This window comes from Aulonocara sp. 'chitande type north' Nkhata Bay, linkage group LG2 (genome assembly GCF_057382095.1).
Source record: "Aulonocara sp. 'chitande type north' Nkhata Bay isolate Kocher_YH1m ecotype deep benthic linkage group LG2, A_spYH_male_GT1.1, whole genome shotgun sequence".
Lineage (NCBI taxonomy): Eukaryota > Metazoa > Chordata > Actinopteri > Cichliformes > Cichlidae > Aulonocara > Aulonocara sp. 'chitande type north' Nkhata Bay.
Genome location: NC_141345.1, coordinates 29,504,015 through 29,520,711, shown reverse-complemented (window position 1 = coordinate 29,520,711; position 16,697 = coordinate 29,504,015). Strand labels below are relative to the sequence as shown.

Below are 16,697 nucleotides of genomic sequence, written 5' to 3'. Positions count from 1 at the left end.
CTATGTTCAGTTACTTAAATCACCTTTCTTCCCCTTTTCCATCTCGACATACATAAGTACACTGCCATACTGTTGCTGCCAGTATGGCGAAGATTTTATCTTTTGGTGATTTTTATAATTGTTTTTATAATTGTTCCCTATTTGAACAGGATCTATTTGGAATTTTGGAATAAGAATTATTTTTATTAGTCAAATATGACAACAATTGCAGTTTAACGTGATGCAAATTAGAAAAAGTTAAAACTTTTGAAACCCAAAATTTTATTATTTCAGCACAACAACTTTAACAAAAATAGAATAATATTAAAATTAAACATTTCTCAGTGGTATATCCCTTCAAGCAAACACCTTTAAAAGGCAAAACACCCAATAATCAACCAAACAAAATGATATCTTTTGGCAAGGAACTAACAACAGTTGTAAAGAATAATAATATAAAATTTAGTGACCAGTACAAACAAACAAAAAAGGCTTGTAATTTTTCCAATACACTTAGGCCAGAAGAATTAAAATAAGAAAAATAAAAGATGCCAAGGAGTAAAATACATGGAGGTAAAGGAAATTCATTTGGCATCAATTAAAACTGACATGTTCGCATTCTTCCATATTATTCTGAACTGAAGCACTTGACAGGATGAAGTACACTCAAGACAGGTAAACAGTTACAGGGATACCTCGTGAAAAAAGAAAGACTCTATAGCCATCAATTATAACAGTTTGAATGTGTTTGTATGCAAAAACTGGTAATTATAGGCAAAAACAGGATGCTCTAAAGATTTCTATACAGTATGTAACGTATAGGGTACAGAATGAGGACACAGACGCTGCTTAATGAAATATCAAGCATGGAGGCAAAACTGTTCACACATCATAAGCATGTACATTTTAAATACTGCATTCACTAAACGTAAACTGTCATATTTTGCACTTTTTTCCACACCATTTCAGTGTTTACTTTTATTTATTTCAAATTAATGTTGTGCTGAAGACATTAAGACCGCTCCTTTGTGTCTCCCACTGTTCCACCTGCCACAGCAGAATCCAATTAAAAAGGTCAGTTTAATAAACTCAGGAGCATCCTCAGAGCAACAGCAAAATAGAGGCAAATGATTGTGCATTTTACAGTCAAGTGGAGTAATCAGGAACTGCGTAAGCCACACTTGTGTAACGTTCGGATTTAGGCAGCCTCAGCGTAGGGAAAACCCAAGAAAGCAGCTATTATCAACACTCCCACGAGGCGTCACTGTCAGAGATTGTGAGTGCTTCTCAACAAGGATTAAAACTGAACGTTGTTCAGTCAAAATACATTCTTATTTCAGTGCTATTTTCAAACATGTATTATCAGTGATCGCTTGCAAGATGAACACATCGAGTTTCTGTGTTCATTTTCTGAGGCCAGCCTTGCTGAGTGTACGGATTACCATTTAAGATCAATGTACCACCAAAAGAAGACCCTTAATTTCTTTGTCTCAGCACAGAATCTACAGAGTAGACACTGGCAGTGAGTTACACCCACCAATACATTACACAGCCACAGACAATTCTACTTTCTTCCCACTCCAAGCTACCTCTTCTTGAACTAAGATGAGTTCCCCTGCTGCTCCCGATAACATTAACCAAAAGTAAAGTAAAGACACTCGGTCCGCTCCGATCAGCACCTGTTACCGCGAGGGCTCCAGCGATCCTGTGACCTGGAAGTTTATGCCGTCTCCTGGCAGTGGCGAGGGGATAAGAGGGCAGAGCCAGCAGATGTACCAACGCAGGCCCAGTGTGTGATGCAGGTTGCCAAAGAGTCCCAGGCTGTAGGGTCGGCGGGAGGAATACCACTCCCTGGTGGTCTGACCACGAAACAGCAGGTAGAGATGGAAGAAGAAGAAGGAAGACACCAGCAGGAAACCCACCACGCATGTGTCTGCGATGAATGCGAAGGCAAAGGCACGTGCTGAGACCTGGCCTGGGGTGACGAGGAACAGCAGCACACATTAAATCACAGCAAGTGATTACAAATCCAGGCAAACTGAGGTCTGTGATTCATCTCATCACCAATCAACCAGAGGCAAGAGGACAGTATCAGTTTTACTTAACCCGTAGAGTTTCTAAAATACAAACTAAAATATGTATTTCTGAATAATTCTAAATATTTTTTCATAGATCTTAATAGTCAGAGATGTAAAAATAATGGAGATGAACTAACTGTATATTTGGATCTGATATTGACATTTAGCTGATTTTTTTTTGTGGTTACTAAGATATGTGATCAGTAATGATACCAGTCAACAGTGGGAATATCAGCCAATACCAAGCGAAATCAGACAGCAATAACGATAATTTTTCTTTAAGCAGAGATGACAGTATCCTCTTTCCTTCAGTTTTAATACATTATGTTCATTTAGCAACATCTATAAGTTCAAACAGAGTGTCAAACAGTTAGTATCACAGTAATAATGTGCATGAGACGCTCCAGCTGTGACAAACCAGATCGTACCTGAAACAAGCATGATCCAGGGTATGAGCAGCAGCAGGATGCTGTGTACCGTCACACCCTCCTTCAAGATGACAATGAAGACCTCTGCGTTCATCAGGGTGGCGTACAGGAGCCCCGACCACATGAAAAACAAGCAGCTCAGGAAGTAGCGGTAATTGCGGAAGCCCACGCACTGGCCAAAAAAGACGCAGTGGTGATCCCGCCGCAGCACGCACACCTTGCAGTCGTAGCAGTGGGAACAGCGCGGAGGAGTGTGCGTCTCACATGTGTAACAGTACCTTTGAATAAAAGACAGACTTTTTTTAATGTATGGTTATTAGTAAATCTATTTTATTGTGAGCATCAAAAATAAAGATTGTGTTGAGCCACACGTTAATAATTCAAATGAACACCTGCTTTGGAATAAAGTGTGAAGCAAACTTTAGATCTGGCAAAAAGCAAAAATCTCACTTCTTTGCTGCCGTTAAATTAATTATTTATGGTTCCCGATCTCGCATTTTTCAGATTTTAGAAAACCTACAATCTGTTTCAGTTGTCAGCAGAGGTTATATTTCTTGTTAACATGCAGTACATGTTATGCAATGCTAAATTTTGTTATGTAATCACCCCCACCCCTTTTATCGCATTGCACAGTTGTAAGCAAAGATTTACTGCAAATTTAATCTGATCACTTCACTCAAACATAAACATCTCATCTCACATCTAAGTCACAAATAATCTGTTAGGATTCAGTGTTTTTCCTAGCTTGTCTCTCTTTAAAGCCTAAAACAATATGTCAAGGAATTCTTGCCTCTGCCTTGCTTATACCTCATGTTGGGCAGGATAGGGAAGCATACAGGAAGTAGTTTTTCTGATTCGATGCTTTATGAAGGTTACAAAATACAAATTAGTTGCCCAGAACATTATTTAAATCAAGATTCTTATCAAATCATGACGACAACAACAACAAACCCGAAGCGCACAAAGCAGGTAGCTGTAGATAGGTGGCAATATTAAACATACAATGTGCTGTGGATCAAATGTTCATTTCTACAGCTGTTTAATCCTCACCTCCACCCTTGGCCGAGGACTTCTCCTCCCAGGAACACTCCCTTGATGCTGGGACTAGTTTTCATGAAGAGCAGGGCGTTCCAGCAGATGTTCCCCAACATGAAATACTGGGCCAGCAAGTGGATTAATTTCCACCGAGAGGACCACTGAGTCTTCTTCTGGTCTGGCTCCAGCGGAGCCTCCACCGACACCAGGTAACTCACCTCTCCGGTTATGGAGAAAACCAGGAACGTGTTAAGGACCACAGGGAGGTAGTGACACATCTTCTCCACCCTGCAAAACACCTTACTAGCTATACTCGTCATGTTTTATTTGAAATTGCACCTAAAAGTGAATACGGAAAGCGGAAGGAATGCTTTAGCCGACGCACAGCGGTAAGCGTTGGCTAGTTTAACTAGCCTAAAACAATCTAAATTAGCCTCTCGCGTGAGATAAAGTCAAACACATGAAATAAAAAATGCCTTACGTGTCTTCCGGAAAGTTACAGTAGCGTAAGAAAATAAATGGTACCGTTTTAATCTTTAAAAACCTCACTGACAAGCACGATCTCTGATTGTGGACGGAATCTCGTCTGCTAGTAGGTGTTACATGAAAATATATCCGCAATGCAACAATATACTTTGGTTCCACCTCTAACTTGCCATGGGTAAAACATGACTAAATCACTCGCCTTTAGCCCTTTATTTGTATATAACTGTGTGTATCGTTTTTTTTTTTACGTCCCAAAATGTATTTCTGTGTGTCAGCAGGCACCATTTTGGTGTAAATTTGCTTCAACCACAACCCTGTTTTGAAGAAAGAGAGAAAACAAAGCAGCTTCTCCTCTTGTTAATCTGTTCAGTTTTGTAGCAGGTGTACTTTTTGCGACAGAACTGCAAAAATATTTTTTATTACTTCTGGTTTGAAGGTGAATCAAATTTTCTCCAAGTCAGAGAAGCTCACCTTCGGCCCTAAGTATCACATGAATTTTTCATTATAGAAATGATAGACTAATTTCTAATCCTGTACATCCTGGTCGCTCCTAATGAAGATCTGAGCATTTTCAACTGTGTCTCACTCTCACTGTCATCTTGTACATCATACCCTTCACTCTTGCTGCTATCCTTCTGTCCCAGATCACCCCTGGCACTCATCTCTGCCCACCCCACTTTGCCTGTACAGTCTTCTTCACCTCTTACGCAGTTTCCGTTGGTTTTGATGGTTGACCCCAGGTATTTAAATTTATCAGCCTTCACACCTCCACCTCTTGCAGCTTCAGTGTTACACATAGATTATTATAGATGGTATTCCACTGATGCCTGCTACATGCCCTCAAAATACCAGATATTAGGTATAAAAATCATTTTGATTATGTTATACTAAGGGCTCACACATTTGCATAAATACAAGTTCCAATAACTTGGTTACCCACTTACCAATAAAGTTGACCTCGCTGCTGTTTAACCTCATTAGCATGTCGATATGTTGATTGGACAGCATGTCTTTGGTCCCTCCCCTGTTGAAACACAGCCTTTAATCCCTGGTAATCTGCTCATCTACTGAGAGCCCACAGTCATGGCTGCACCAAAGGAAAATTTGCTGTCTCTTGGGCGTCTGAACTGCTCAGAAAAAAACACTTTCACCAAAGAAAGACAAATCTGTGGAAATAAGAGGTTAGACCACCTAAATGGTACCACATTTGCAGAGAATGGTGGATGATTTTGTCTTTAAAATCTTTTAAACTCTTAAAATGTGACATAATTTAAGTGTGTATGCAGTTTTTATATGAAAAGTAATGTTCACAGTCAAGACTAGTTTTATTGGCAAGTCTAAGAAGCAGATGCTGCCATGTCTTCTGGAAAAATGGGCTGTATGTAGATGGAAAGTGTGTGTGTGTGGCTTAGATGACCATCCTGCTGCTTCATGACCTCTTTCTCTTACAGTGTTAACAAGCTGGTGTTGTTGCAAGATGACCCTTCAGCTCTTCACACTCAGGATCATCTGTAAGTTAGCGAGATGCTTTCTCAGTAAGTGTTTTTTAAACTCCAAGTTTTTATGTGTGTGTCCTATTCAAGAGTGATGCACCTGCAGCAACGCTGGCAGGAGCTGAAGGAAAGAGAGCACATAGCCCAGCAACAAAACAGGCAGCTGCTGCAGCAGTTTGAGAAGGCCCAGGACACACTGAAAGGGATGTTGGCCCGCAATGCTGCCATGAAAGTGATTCGGGTGTGTAGATGTGCAGAAAACAGACCCATTAAACACACTGGAAGAAATCTATTCTTTCCTCGTGAAGCTCTTAAAATAAACTATTGCTTTGACCCCTGCAGATGGAGTATGAGAGATACCTGGAGGAGAACTCCCCCCGCTGGAAGCAGCAACTTAAGGAGAAGAGACAGGCAGCTCAGAAGAAGGTACAAGTAATGCACAGCATGAGCTGATTATTCACAAAGTTAAAGTGTCTGTTCAAAATGTAGAGCTGGTTTGTATTTGCTGCCTTACTTGCAGTTGTGTTTACATACACTCTTGTTGGCATGAATGTAATTCTGGGCTTTTAATTATTATTTTTTTCCAAGGTAGAATGATTGTACAGCATACATCTTTAATAATGACGCTAAATAATTGGGTGTACAAGTTAGAATTTATTTTAGATCTTTTCTAATCCACACAGGGTCAAAATTATACGTACACACGTTTTAATTTTAATGATGCTGAAGCTTCTACAAAGTCTTTTAACACAATTGACCACATTTGGTAGCTTCTCTTTGCCTGCATGAAAAAGGACTCACTAGACTCAATGAACAATGGGAAAGTCCAAGGAACTTTGGGAAGATCTAAGAGGGAGAGCTGTAGATTTACTTTTTGGGAAGGTCTATTGGAACCATTTCTAAATAACTGTAGATTCCAGGACCAGGATAATCAGTTTAATTAGTTATATTTAACTCAATTTATTCAGATTTATTCACTTTGCTGAGATATTCAGGAACAATCCAGGAACCACAAAGGCTCAAGCCTTTCATGAACTGGAAAGCTGCCGGTACACCAGCGTCACTGTCCACAGTTAAGCTAATTTTACATTCCCATAGACTGAGAGGGTGCCGACCAAGAAAGAAGCCACTGCTACTAAATCAACAACTTCAAGCCCGACTAAAATTTGCAGCTCCCTACACAGAAAAGTCAAACACCAAGGTTTTATAGTCAGACAAGACAAAGATCGATTTATGTCGGCAATGACAACAGGTGTGTTTGGAGGAGTAAAGATGAGGCTTTCAAACTGAAGAAAACTGTTGTAAAGCATGGAATGGAATGGATAAGGCCAGCTAACATTAAGCTTCTGGAATGGCCTTCCCAAAGCTGGACCTCAACCCTATTGAAAATGCATGGATGCTTGAAAGTTGAGTCAATGCCAGGAACCAACCAATTGAAATGAACTCTACCAATTCAGTAAAGAGGAGGGGTCAAATATCCAACCATAATTATGCCAAAAGCTTGTTGATTGCTGGTTCATCTAACCATGTGTTAGTGGGGGCGTGCAAATTTGTGCACCCAATTCTTGTTTTTTTTAAAAGTCATTAAATATGTATGCTTTACAATCATTCCACCCAACAGTTCAAAGAAATCATGAAACAATCAAAATGACAGTGACATTCATGTCCATCATAAGTGTATGTATATTTCTGATCACAGCTGTATTTGATAGCACTTTCAATGTTTCCACTTCCTCTCACCTCAAAATGACAAATGCAAGGAGATTAAGAATATCCATGTTCCAAAATCCAAAGTCATTTTTCTTTATTTACAACTGATGCCATGTCTTTCTGACAGTGTATTAAAGAAACTGTTTCTTCAACAGAAAATGGACGACTATTTGAAGTCATGTTTAAAGAACACGGACGTGATGAAATCTTCTGCAGGTAAGTCTTTATGCTGTGGGGCTCACTTTAGGAAATGACTAGATCACATTTATGGTTTAGTGGTAATAATCTGGTCTCATGTGTTATCTTGAAGATTGAGGTGTTCAAATATTTTATTTAAAGTTAGTGTGACAAACACCAGTCGAACATGTATCCTTGTTTTCAGGTCCACCCACGGAGCCACAAAAAACTGCTACACCTCAAGGTTACTCTGACTACAACCAAGATGGCTCCTCCCATCTTCCCCACACGCAGTCCTCCTGGTTGAGCTGCAGTCAATCCCAGATAGCCAGATTTCCTACCAGAGTTCCACCCATCATTCCTCACCCATATCCGCTTTACTATCCCGCCTCCGCACCTGGACAGTACCATCATCCCTGGCACAGGCAGGATCTACAAGGCAGGGCTTCCCTACAGCCTGACTACCCCTGGTACCAGCCTGCTGGTGCAACTGGAACTCCATCATACTCCGAGGCCCTGTGGGGCCAGCTTTATATGGAGGAGCCTTTACGTGACTCAAGGGTCTCGCAGACTGTGGGAGAGGAGGATAAAATGAGCAGAGTGCTGAGCTCACAGAGGGAGAGGAGCATCAGAAGCAGCAGCAGTCGTTCGTCCCACGAGTTAGACGTTAAACCAGGTGAATACACAAAAATAAATACTTTTCTTACACGAGTCTTTGTGCGTATTCAGCATGTGTGTGGACTTGTTTTGTGTTCGTACATTCTGTATCTAGTCCGTCTGTCCAGCAGTCACAGTGAGAGCAGTGAGAGTGGCAAGGATTCCAGCAAAAAGGCGGGGAAGGAGAAGGGAGGAAGAAAACAGCATGTCTCTTCAGACAGAGAGAGATGCAGCCCTCAGGAGTAAGCAGCATTCTTGTAGATGTGACTTTGAATTCATTGGATCCCACTGATGTATCATCTCCCCTTAGTTTCTTCCCTTCATGCTGCACCAGTCTGCTAAATGTGTTCTGAATACCCTTCATCAATACCCCCCTCAATTTATAGGCGCATTCCTGTCTCCTTTAAAAAAAAATGTAGTTGATTTATGTGTGTCCTAATCTTTCTGGTGCAATTACTTGCCTTTGATCACAGCACAGACAGAAGCTGCAGGAAAAGAGAGCACAGGAATGACAGTAAAGGTCAAACTGGCTGGACATGAAGCTGGGGATAGTATTTAAAGGCGTGTGGCAGTCACACTAACAACTTAGCACTAAACCACATTTTATAGAAAACATCACGTTCTTGTTACCTCCTAATTTTATATAAATTAACTTTTAAGTTTTAAAAAATATGTATTAGTTAAACGGCACATGCTGTAGAGGAGGTCACAAAAGATCAGAAACAAGTCTTCTCCTCTTGCTTTATTTCTTAATACTTATTACTGTTTTAGACTGGCAAATTCATTCATCCATTCTTCCATCTTTTAGGTTTTCTAGGAATTCGAGTGCCATTCACATTCACTCAGTTAAAGTGGCCCAAAGTTCAGAAAGCAATGCCTCCTCAGAGAAAAGCCTGAGGAGCAGTAGGAGAAGGAGAAGTGGGGAGCTTTCTGTTCAATCACCAGGATTTCAGGAGGCAGAGGAAAGGACTGCGAGTAAGGGAGGTGACTCAGAGAGTCAGGACACTGGTGAGGAGTCAGGAAGTTTGAATGAGGCATACGAGGGTGAAAAAGTAGGGAATCAAAATCATGAAGAGAAAACAAACAGATGCAAAGAGTCAGGATCCCAGCGGGAGAAGGAATCAGAAAGTGGCAGTGCAAAGAATAAAAACGATGATGTCAGTGAAGTAGAAGAGCAGGACAGTAGCAGTGCTGAGCAAAGCAGCACAGGAGAAAAAGTTAAAGGTAAGACAGAGGAAAACCTGGAAGCTAAAGAAGACGGTGAAGAAAAAGAGAAGAGTCAAACAGATAAAGAACAAGATGACAGTGATACCAAACAAGGTGATGGTGCTTCTGCCAAGGACGCAACAGAGGAAGCAGAGACATCTACAGGTGATGAAATGGAGGAACAGGGAGGTGAAGAACAGTCAATCAGGCTGAAGAACGAAGGCACTGAGAACAGAAAACAGGGTGCTGCCTCCTCTCAGGACGAAGAGGATGGAAGTGAAGGCAGTGAAGAAGAAGAGGATGAGGACTTGAATCAACAGGAGGATGACGAAAGCGAAGAGGAACACGGGAGTGAGGAAGATCAGATAGATTCAGACGACTGCATCGTCACACCACAAGAAAAGAGGTAAGACGATGAAGGATTGAAATATTCCTCACAGACATCATCACAAAAAAAATCGAATGTAATCCTGTTTTTAGATCTACACAGATTATAACCGAGGAGGCAGCTCAGGAACAGGAAGAGGGTAAAACAGGATCTGATAATGACGACTCAAACGAAGTCAGTGATGAAGAGGATATTGAGAACCTTCTTGCGCCTCAAGAAGAAACTCAGCAAAAGTAAGTACTCTTTTAACTGACTGACTTAAATTACAATGTGAAACGTGCCTCTTACTTTTCTTTTACCTTGTAGAGAAAAGTATCTGAGAGGTGAAGAGAAGCCCAAAGGTACAGTATAACCAGTCTTTACAGTAACATTAGAAAGGCTGCAGGACTTCTGATTTATGCTCAATTTATTTTCCAGCGAGTTTTCACAACATGGGAATTTTTCAAGTGGAGCACGACAAGCCGAAGACGGAGGACCCAAATGACTCTGATGAGTTTGATCATTTTTATGACTAAATGTACTGCTGTGCAAGTTAAAAGAGACAAACCACATTCAAAATAAAGTACTGCAGAGTATTATAATTAGTTTTATAATAATACATTAAAAACAGAAACAACAGGCTATTTAATAACTGTTTTATTTCTTCTTGTTTTAATTAAAGGCATTTTTGAATGTTACAATCTTAAACTGGAATACAGACTGTACTCAGGCTTCCCTGCAAACACAAAATTATTTTCATTTTGAGCTGCAAAAGCAACAGGATTTTTCAGCGTGTTACTTTTTCCTCCTGTTAGAGACACAGGAAGATAAAAAATCTGGACAACAATAAAACTTAAGTGGAAGAGACACAATGTTACAAAAGCTGTACAAAGGGCAACAATAATTTGTTGAAAAAGAAATTATTGCTGCTGTATTTGACTGATAACCCATCAGTTATGAGCACAGTACACTTCAACATGTTCAAGGTATAAAAATAAACCAATATACAAAATAATTTGAAATGGTTTTCCAGCAGCATGCCTGTAGCACAGCTGGTCCTGGTTAAACCAGCTCATTTCTGGTGACAATTAGAAGTGAAAGTCTGCACTCTTGTTAGATTTTCACCACCTGAGCAGTCAAACATGGGCTCACCCTCTTCCCGTCTTCTGACTGAGGACTGCGCTGGATGAGCAGCCGCCCGTACGTCCCGCCCACCTGGCCTTTGGTCAGCCGTCCAGGGTTGACACACACACAGCCGACCACGTCCTGAAGATGGGAGGAGATTTTAGATGACATAACACTCGTAAAAACTAAAAAAAAAAATAGTCACGTGTTTAAAAAAACCCAAAAACATGTTTTACTTTATATTATCAATGCAATAACTGATGATCCTGCAATCAATTACCTCAATAAATGTGTATATATAGGATGTCAAGGGGAAGACGAGTTGTTTACCTTTACAAAGTAGCGCATTTCAGAGGGAACAACAAGGATGTCGGGGGTGAGCGGCATTTGGCCGAAACTCTGGAACTTCTCATAATCCATATTTACCTCGTCCGCAGGCGGATACAGTGGGTAGTAACTGGACATGAGAACATGGACACGATCACTAATAATACGTGATCTCAAATAAATAAATAGATCTGAACTCCTTCAGGATTTACCTCCGCTGTGTGAGCATGTGCTTCAGTATACGTGAGAATTTGTCTGAGCCGGTTCCACTGCAATGCAAAACATCAATTTCAACTATGTACACCGATGACCTTCATTGGAAAATATGATCATGTGAATAATTTAAGAAAACGGTCAGCCCTGTTCTTTATAAATCTGCATAAAAATGTAGGTCAGTAACTCACTTTGGTGTTTCTGATCTGCCACCTTGATGTCAGAATTTGGTGCAAATTAGAAAACAGCCTCACTCACCAGCTGATTTCCTCTGCACCCATGTGGATGAGGATGTCAGTTGATGTCAAGCCAATAGTCACCCCGTCAATCAGAAGGGTGCAGGGGTCAGGGACCAGGGTGACACGCTGCAAAGCATGAAGACAAACATTATATAACCTGACACTTACGCATGACATCTCCGGGACTGAAAACCATATTAAAGACAAACAATGCTACACTATTAAAATAAGGTTTGCCACGAGTGCTCAGAAATCTGCTGCATGTGCTCATCAGCACGCAACAACAGTGTCTAACCTGGGTCTGTTCTTTGCTGGGGTGGGGCAGGCTGAACGGAGGCTGTGGGTAGATGAAATGGTGGTGGATGTCTCTCTGAGAAGGCACAAACACCAGCTGACAGCCAACACTGGATTAAAGAAAACGAGAAAACACGAGGCTTCACTGTGGTAAAGAAAATCTGATTTGAACAGGAGGAAAGCACAGTTTAAAAAACAACCAAACGAACAAACAAACCTCGAATCGTTACAGTGTGACTGACCTCTGTCTTAACTTACTTGTATAATGTGATGACATAGTTTATGCAGACATATATGTAATTAACAAGAAAGACAAATTTCATGTGCAGTTGCAAGCAGGTTAAGTCGCAGGGTTTCAGACGGGGTTGCAGCTATAATGTCCTTAAGGCACAGATTTAAAACAAAAGCGAAAAAAACTGTAACTTTCGGAAAATTGCAGAAAAGGTCACACATGGATCCTGAATTTAACATCACAAAGGAAGTCACATGCATAGCTGTCTGACTCTGAGCTTTGATTAGACAACACATACCTTCTGGTCCCATCCACAATGCTTTCAATGCATCTGGTGAAAATGTTCTCAAAAGTCTCAGTCACCTGGGCTTTCTATTTAAGAAACACATGGAGATGACAAAGAAAGAAAAACAAACAAACATGTTGATTAAAATGAATTCACACTGCAAATTTGGATATAGAAGCTCAAATTAGATCCTTCTATGCAAAACGTGTACGAGTAGACGGTATTTTATGATGAAAAAAAACAAAAAACTTTCTGTGATTGCTATACTGCACCTGTCGGTTTCATTGATCTGTTATTGTGGTCAATCCAGTGGTACGCTTTTTATTTCCAGACCCAATAACACTGAAACTAATCGTCTTATTTGTGGGTTAAGTGTTATATCTTGAAGGATAACACAGAAGATTTATTCAGCAAGTGATACCTATTAGTTTTTGTCTACACACATATCCCTTTTAAAGCATTTTGACTTGTGCAAAAATGCACGCGAAAGGTTCCCCCTTGCGCTGTGCACACTCAAAAACAAGAAAAACACGGTCTCTGTCCCACTGACCTCAATCTGTTCATGTTTGGAATCCACAAATGGGCCCAGCTGTGGAAGAGAAACAAGAAATAGGAAAACCAGACAAAACACAGAGTCATGGGAGGACTGTCTCCCTCATAGATACACTCCTGACAGTGTGTATGTGAGCTTTAGTGGAAATTCTGTCATGGATAGTGTCTGTTTTATGATGGAACAACAAGGGAGACTGTACCAGCAGGCAGACATCAGGACGATCCCTGACAATAACATTGATTAAGTCCACCAGGGGGTCAAAGGTCAGACTGTCAGAGGGAGCGTACGGTCCACAGGCCACCAGTACATTCAGTGGCTCTGCAACAAATGAAGAGTGTGGAGTGTAAGAAGATGGCTTTAAGTTCAAGCTAAATCTGAAAAATTGATCAGACAGATCTTACCCTCATCTGTCTCCATTTTCATGTCAGAACTGTAGAACGGCAGAGGAACAGCCTAAAAGCACAACAACGTTACAAGAGTTTTCACAAACAGGCGAAAAGTGTTAAAGCCAACAACTTAGAACCGACCTCATAGAATTTGGAAGCCACCAGTTTTCTTCCTGTAGTGTTCATACCCTCCATCACCACCACCTAAAAAAAAAAAAAAAAACAGAACAGGAGCATTTAGATAAATGTTTTCTTACATGTGGGTTTGTTGGAAAGAGCTGCAAAAACAAAGCTACATGCTTCTGCTGATAAAAGGTTTCCTATAATTCTGAAAGTTTATTTTTATGAGGGGGAAAAACTGTCAGAGCTCTCGGTCAGACACCGGGTCAGTCTCAAGCCCATGTCCTTGGCATGCTCTGTTACTCTTGGTGGCCATATAACCTGCTGCACATAAGCTCAGTGCACAGGCAAAGGAGAAACCACCGACTGGTCATTAGGAAGGACCTCACTGGCATACCCATTTCTAGTTTCATCTGTCAAAGTAAGCGATTTCATTCAGCTCACCTGACCAGGAAAAAGGGAATACTCTTTAAGCTCCGATAGGTCAACAGGTACTTGCTGACCGCCTTGTTCTGGTCCAGCCTCTAGCAGGACTGACTGTGCATTCAGTTTGCCATTACTGTCACAGCAAATCTGTCCTAGCACAGTTATACTGTCCTGGAGGGAAGAAGACGCAAACCCAAGAAAGAAGTTAACTTTTAATCAAACAAATAAGCAGGTTTGATTTTACTCCTCAATATATATGATTTTAAGAGAAAACAATTCAGTGATGTAACGTAACATTTTATAGCAATGTACTATTATTTAATAATTTATTGTTTAAGCAGTGGGGATGAATCTTTAATTTAAAAGTTTTCCACAGGTGTCATCTCTTCTGTACCTGGGCAGGCAGAGAGACGGGGGAGAACTCCTCAATGCTGAAGTGAGTCCTGAGTCCTTCTCCTAGCTCCTCAATCTTCTCTGTCAACACTGGGAAAGACCCAGAAAAAAATATTATCCAAATGTTCTGGGGTATATTTATTTAGTGATTTTACACCCAAACATACAGGAAATCTTTAATCAAGTGTGTGCAGCTATGTACCGTTTCGAACATCTCGCAGCCTCTGGAACATGTATTTGTAGCTGCTGTTAAGGGAATCTTCCGGTCCTTCCAATATCTCAACTTGGACACCTGCACCTGGATCTTTCCTGCCCACCCAACGGGTGCCCTGCACAGCCCCAAACGTGGCCACCACCTCTCCCTTTCCTCCCCGCTGGCTGTACTTCTGTGAGGGTGTCGCACTTCCAAAGAGATAAGGGGAGAAGGTCACTTAAAGTGACAGTGATGCAAATACAAAGGTTTATCTTTAAAAAAAAAGCTTTCTTTTTAAACTTTAACACAACCAGAGAGCATAATTTTCACGTTTTCAAAAATAATCAGAGCAGCATGGGGTGGAGAGTACTTGGGAGAGAAGCTGGCTGGAGACAGCAGTATGCTCGGGCTGGCCATCAGAGCTGCAGTTCTCTTTGAATGAGGACGCTCTGGTGTCGTCAGAGGTCGTTTCTGAGAGCCCTGTACCGACAGGAACAAACACAGTTAGGATCTTGTCTGTCTACATAGACTCAAACTCACTCTGCGGGAGACCCACGAGTTACATCTAGCTTATCTTAGCTTTTAAAGGCAGATCAACAAAAAAAACCTAAAGCATAAATGGATAAATTTTTTTTAAAAGTTACGAAACTTTATTTCTTTTGTTCAGATTAGATAACGCTCTGCTGCTGACAAGCAAGAAGTGTTTGGTTACCTTAGCAGGAGTAGAGTAAGAATCTAAGAGATCCTCCTCCTCTTCCTCAGCTTTTATTCTGATTCATTTTGTCAAAGTCTATGACTCAACAGCAACATTAGCAGACACAAATCAAAGAAAACACGTGACTCCAGGCAGTGCAGATAGACGGGTCTTTATGCTCAAGCATCAGTGTGAAGGATACAAATCATCAATCATGCTAATGTCTCTCATTCTACTGGCTGCTTCTTCCTTTCGGGAGGTTTTTCTGGATTTGATCCTCTTGTTCAAAACCTGTAAGATGACAAACATGCTGCATTTATAAGGAGCAGAGAATGACTAAGTTGTTGCATATTTAATAAGTAATTTGTAATGCATATTAAAATCTGTGGTCCTGTTACCTCATGTTCAAACTGCTCCAGAGTGTCCGTGGTGAGCTTCACGCCTTGTTTTGTGGCGCTATAGGCAACCCACTCATGCAGTATCTCTTGTGCCTGCAGTCTGTTACAAATACACTGCTCCACCACTGAAATGGAGGAGATATGAGGGAAAACAACCTAGGATTTAATCTGAGTGTCTGAGAAAATATTAGATGCAAGTACAATGTGAATTAATTTTGTGGGACACAACTTGCAGTGAATAATTACTGTTCCTGATCTTTAAAAATGGCTTAGTAATTATAAAAGACGTATCAATGAAATCAAAACAAAAAAAGCAGATTTCTAATTTACTTGACTTGTGAAAGTAAGTTATCAAGAAGAAAAATGCTATTTTAGTCAAAAGCTTTAACTAACAAAATCGCATGCACATGGGTATATAAATATTATGACTGATGACAACAGCTTAAACATGTCACAACACTACATTACTGCTATCCTGGGTACGGTAGAGTCCTCGATGATTACAGTGATAATGCACTTAGCTTCTTTGCTAACACACTCTCCCGTGTAAAGCTTCAATCCATATGAGAAAAACGGTCATCTTAGTTAGCAACTTACTTTTGTCGAGGACGGAATCATCTTGATAGGGTATATCGAATATTTCCAGCTCAGTCTTTAAGCTCTCTGTAGTTACTAGCGACATGGTTTTATGATACACAGTTACTACGTTGTGGAAAACGTCAAAAGCTCCAATGTTGTGATGATAGCTGCTAACGTTAGCTTTACTCTTACTTCGCGACAATGCCGCCGACCCTAGTTTTGTTTTAACTACACGGCTTCTAAATACTACCTACAGGCGGTTCGCTGTTAGACAGCAGAAACTAAATAATAATGGTCAACCTGATGCCTGTTTCATTTTACCGCGAAAAAGCGCTGTTCGTGTTGGCGGCCGGAATGTACGTCACATTCGTAACAGTAATAAACGGAAGTTGGCGGTCCCACAAAAATAAAAGCCTGTCCTGGTAACTTAGATTTTTTTCAAACTTTTTCAGTGTCCCACTTCAGAAGCAGAAAAACGAAAACGCCCCACAGTTTAATCATCCAATAACAATTAAAAGCAAAGGACGCAAGAATTCTATCTGAATAATGGTCAGACAAGTGGCAACAAGCTATCTATTTATACTTATTTAATCATCTGGTTGTCTGCTCCATGGTTGTCTGGG

At 40.7% G+C, this 16,697-nt stretch overlaps 3 protein-coding genes across 6 annotated transcripts; 1 reads left to right on the top strand and 2 right to left on the bottom strand.

The window, feature by feature from the left end:
• Window positions 1-237: 237 nt before the first annotated feature.
• On the bottom strand, window positions 238-4,137 carry zdhhc24 (zDHHC palmitoyltransferase 24). The gene is made up of 3 exons (XM_086258295.1): window positions 3,536-4,137; window positions 2,486-2,763; window positions 238-1,954 (listed from the first exon to the last, which is right to left on the bottom strand). Exons 1-3 carry the CDS (start codon window positions 3,838-3,840, stop codon window positions 1,662-1,664), a joined length of 876 nt encoding a protein of 291 aa, XP_086114421.1. The 5' UTR covers window positions 3,841-4,137; the 3' UTR covers window positions 238-1,661.
• Window positions 4,138-4,658: 521 nt separating this feature from the next.
• LOC147338134 (uncharacterized) lies at window positions 4,659-11,203 on the top strand. 4 transcript variants are annotated; one of them, XM_086258194.1, is made up of 11 exons: window positions 4,659-4,746; window positions 5,458-5,517; window positions 5,590-5,740; window positions 5,842-5,925; window positions 7,365-7,425; window positions 7,592-8,062; window positions 8,159-8,285; window positions 8,852-9,655; window positions 9,730-9,870; window positions 9,944-9,978; window positions 10,055-11,197. In XM_086258194.1, the coding sequence occupies exons 1-11, from the start codon at window positions 4,733-4,735 to the stop codon at window positions 10,150-10,152; spliced, it is 2,046 nt and encodes a 681-aa protein (XP_086114320.1). In that variant the 5' UTR covers window positions 4,659-4,732; the 3' UTR covers window positions 10,153-11,197. The 4 variants fall into 4 exon arrangements, with proteins under 4 accessions (XP_086114320.1, XP_086114295.1, XP_086114312.1 ...); XM_086258169.1 differs by lacking the exon at window positions 4,659-4,746 and adding an exon at window positions 5,053-5,187; XM_086258186.1 differs by lacking the exons at window positions 4,659-4,746; window positions 9,944-9,978 and adding an exon at window positions 5,053-5,187 and having other exon boundaries at window positions 10,055-11,203.
• pola2 (polymerase (DNA directed), alpha 2) lies at window positions 10,174-16,461 on the bottom strand. Its single transcript, XM_086258204.1, has 18 exons — window positions 16,093-16,461; window positions 15,496-15,620; window positions 15,300-15,388; window positions 15,116-15,173; window positions 14,774-14,883; window positions 14,413-14,612; window positions 14,212-14,300; window positions 13,836-13,988; window positions 13,413-13,475; window positions 13,287-13,338; window positions 13,085-13,203; window positions 12,883-12,921; window positions 12,345-12,418; window positions 11,816-11,924; window positions 11,540-11,646; window positions 11,281-11,337; window positions 11,072-11,198; window positions 10,174-10,882 (listed from the first exon to the last, which is right to left on the bottom strand). Exons 1-18 carry the CDS (start codon window positions 16,175-16,177, stop codon window positions 10,730-10,732), a joined length of 1,809 nt encoding a protein of 602 aa, XP_086114330.1. The 5' UTR covers window positions 16,178-16,461; the 3' UTR covers window positions 10,174-10,729.
• Window positions 16,462-16,697: the final 236 nt, after the last annotated feature.

Coding starts and splice junctions, on each gene's coding strand:
- zdhhc24 (XM_086258295.1), bottom strand. CDS start 3,840: ATGACGAGTATAGCTAGTAAGGTGTTTTGCAGGGTGGAGAAGATGTGT. Junction 2,764..3,535: donor GTCCTCGGCCAAGGGTGGAG/GTGAGGATTAAA, acceptor TTTTATTCAAAG/GTACTGTTACACATGTGAGA. Junction 1,955..2,485: donor CTGGATCATGCTTGTTTCAG/GTACGATCTGGT, acceptor TCGTCACCCCAG/GCCAGGTCTCAGCACGTGCC.
- LOC147338134 (XM_086258169.1), top strand. CDS start 5,090: ATGGCTGCACCAAAGGAAAATTTGCTGTCTCTTGGGCGTCTGAACTGC. Junction 5,926..7,364: donor GACAGGCAGCTCAGAAGAAG/GTACAAGTAATG, acceptor TTTCTTCAACAG/AAAATGGACGACTATTTGAA. Junction 9,979..10,054: donor AGGTGAAGAGAAGCCCAAAG/GTACAGTATAAC, acceptor TTTATTTTCCAG/CGAGTTTTCACAACATGGGA.
- pola2 (XM_086258204.1), bottom strand. CDS start 16,177: ATGTCGCTAGTAACTACAGAGAGCTTAAAGACTGAGCTGGAAATATTC. Junction 15,174..15,299: donor ATTAGCATGATTGATGATTT/GTATCCTTCACA, acceptor AAAATGAATCAG/AATAAAAGCTGAGGAAGAGG. Junction 13,339..13,412: donor TGGCTTCCAAATTCTATGAG/GTCGGTTCTAAG, acceptor TTGTGCTTTTAG/GCTGTTCCTCTGCCGTTCTA.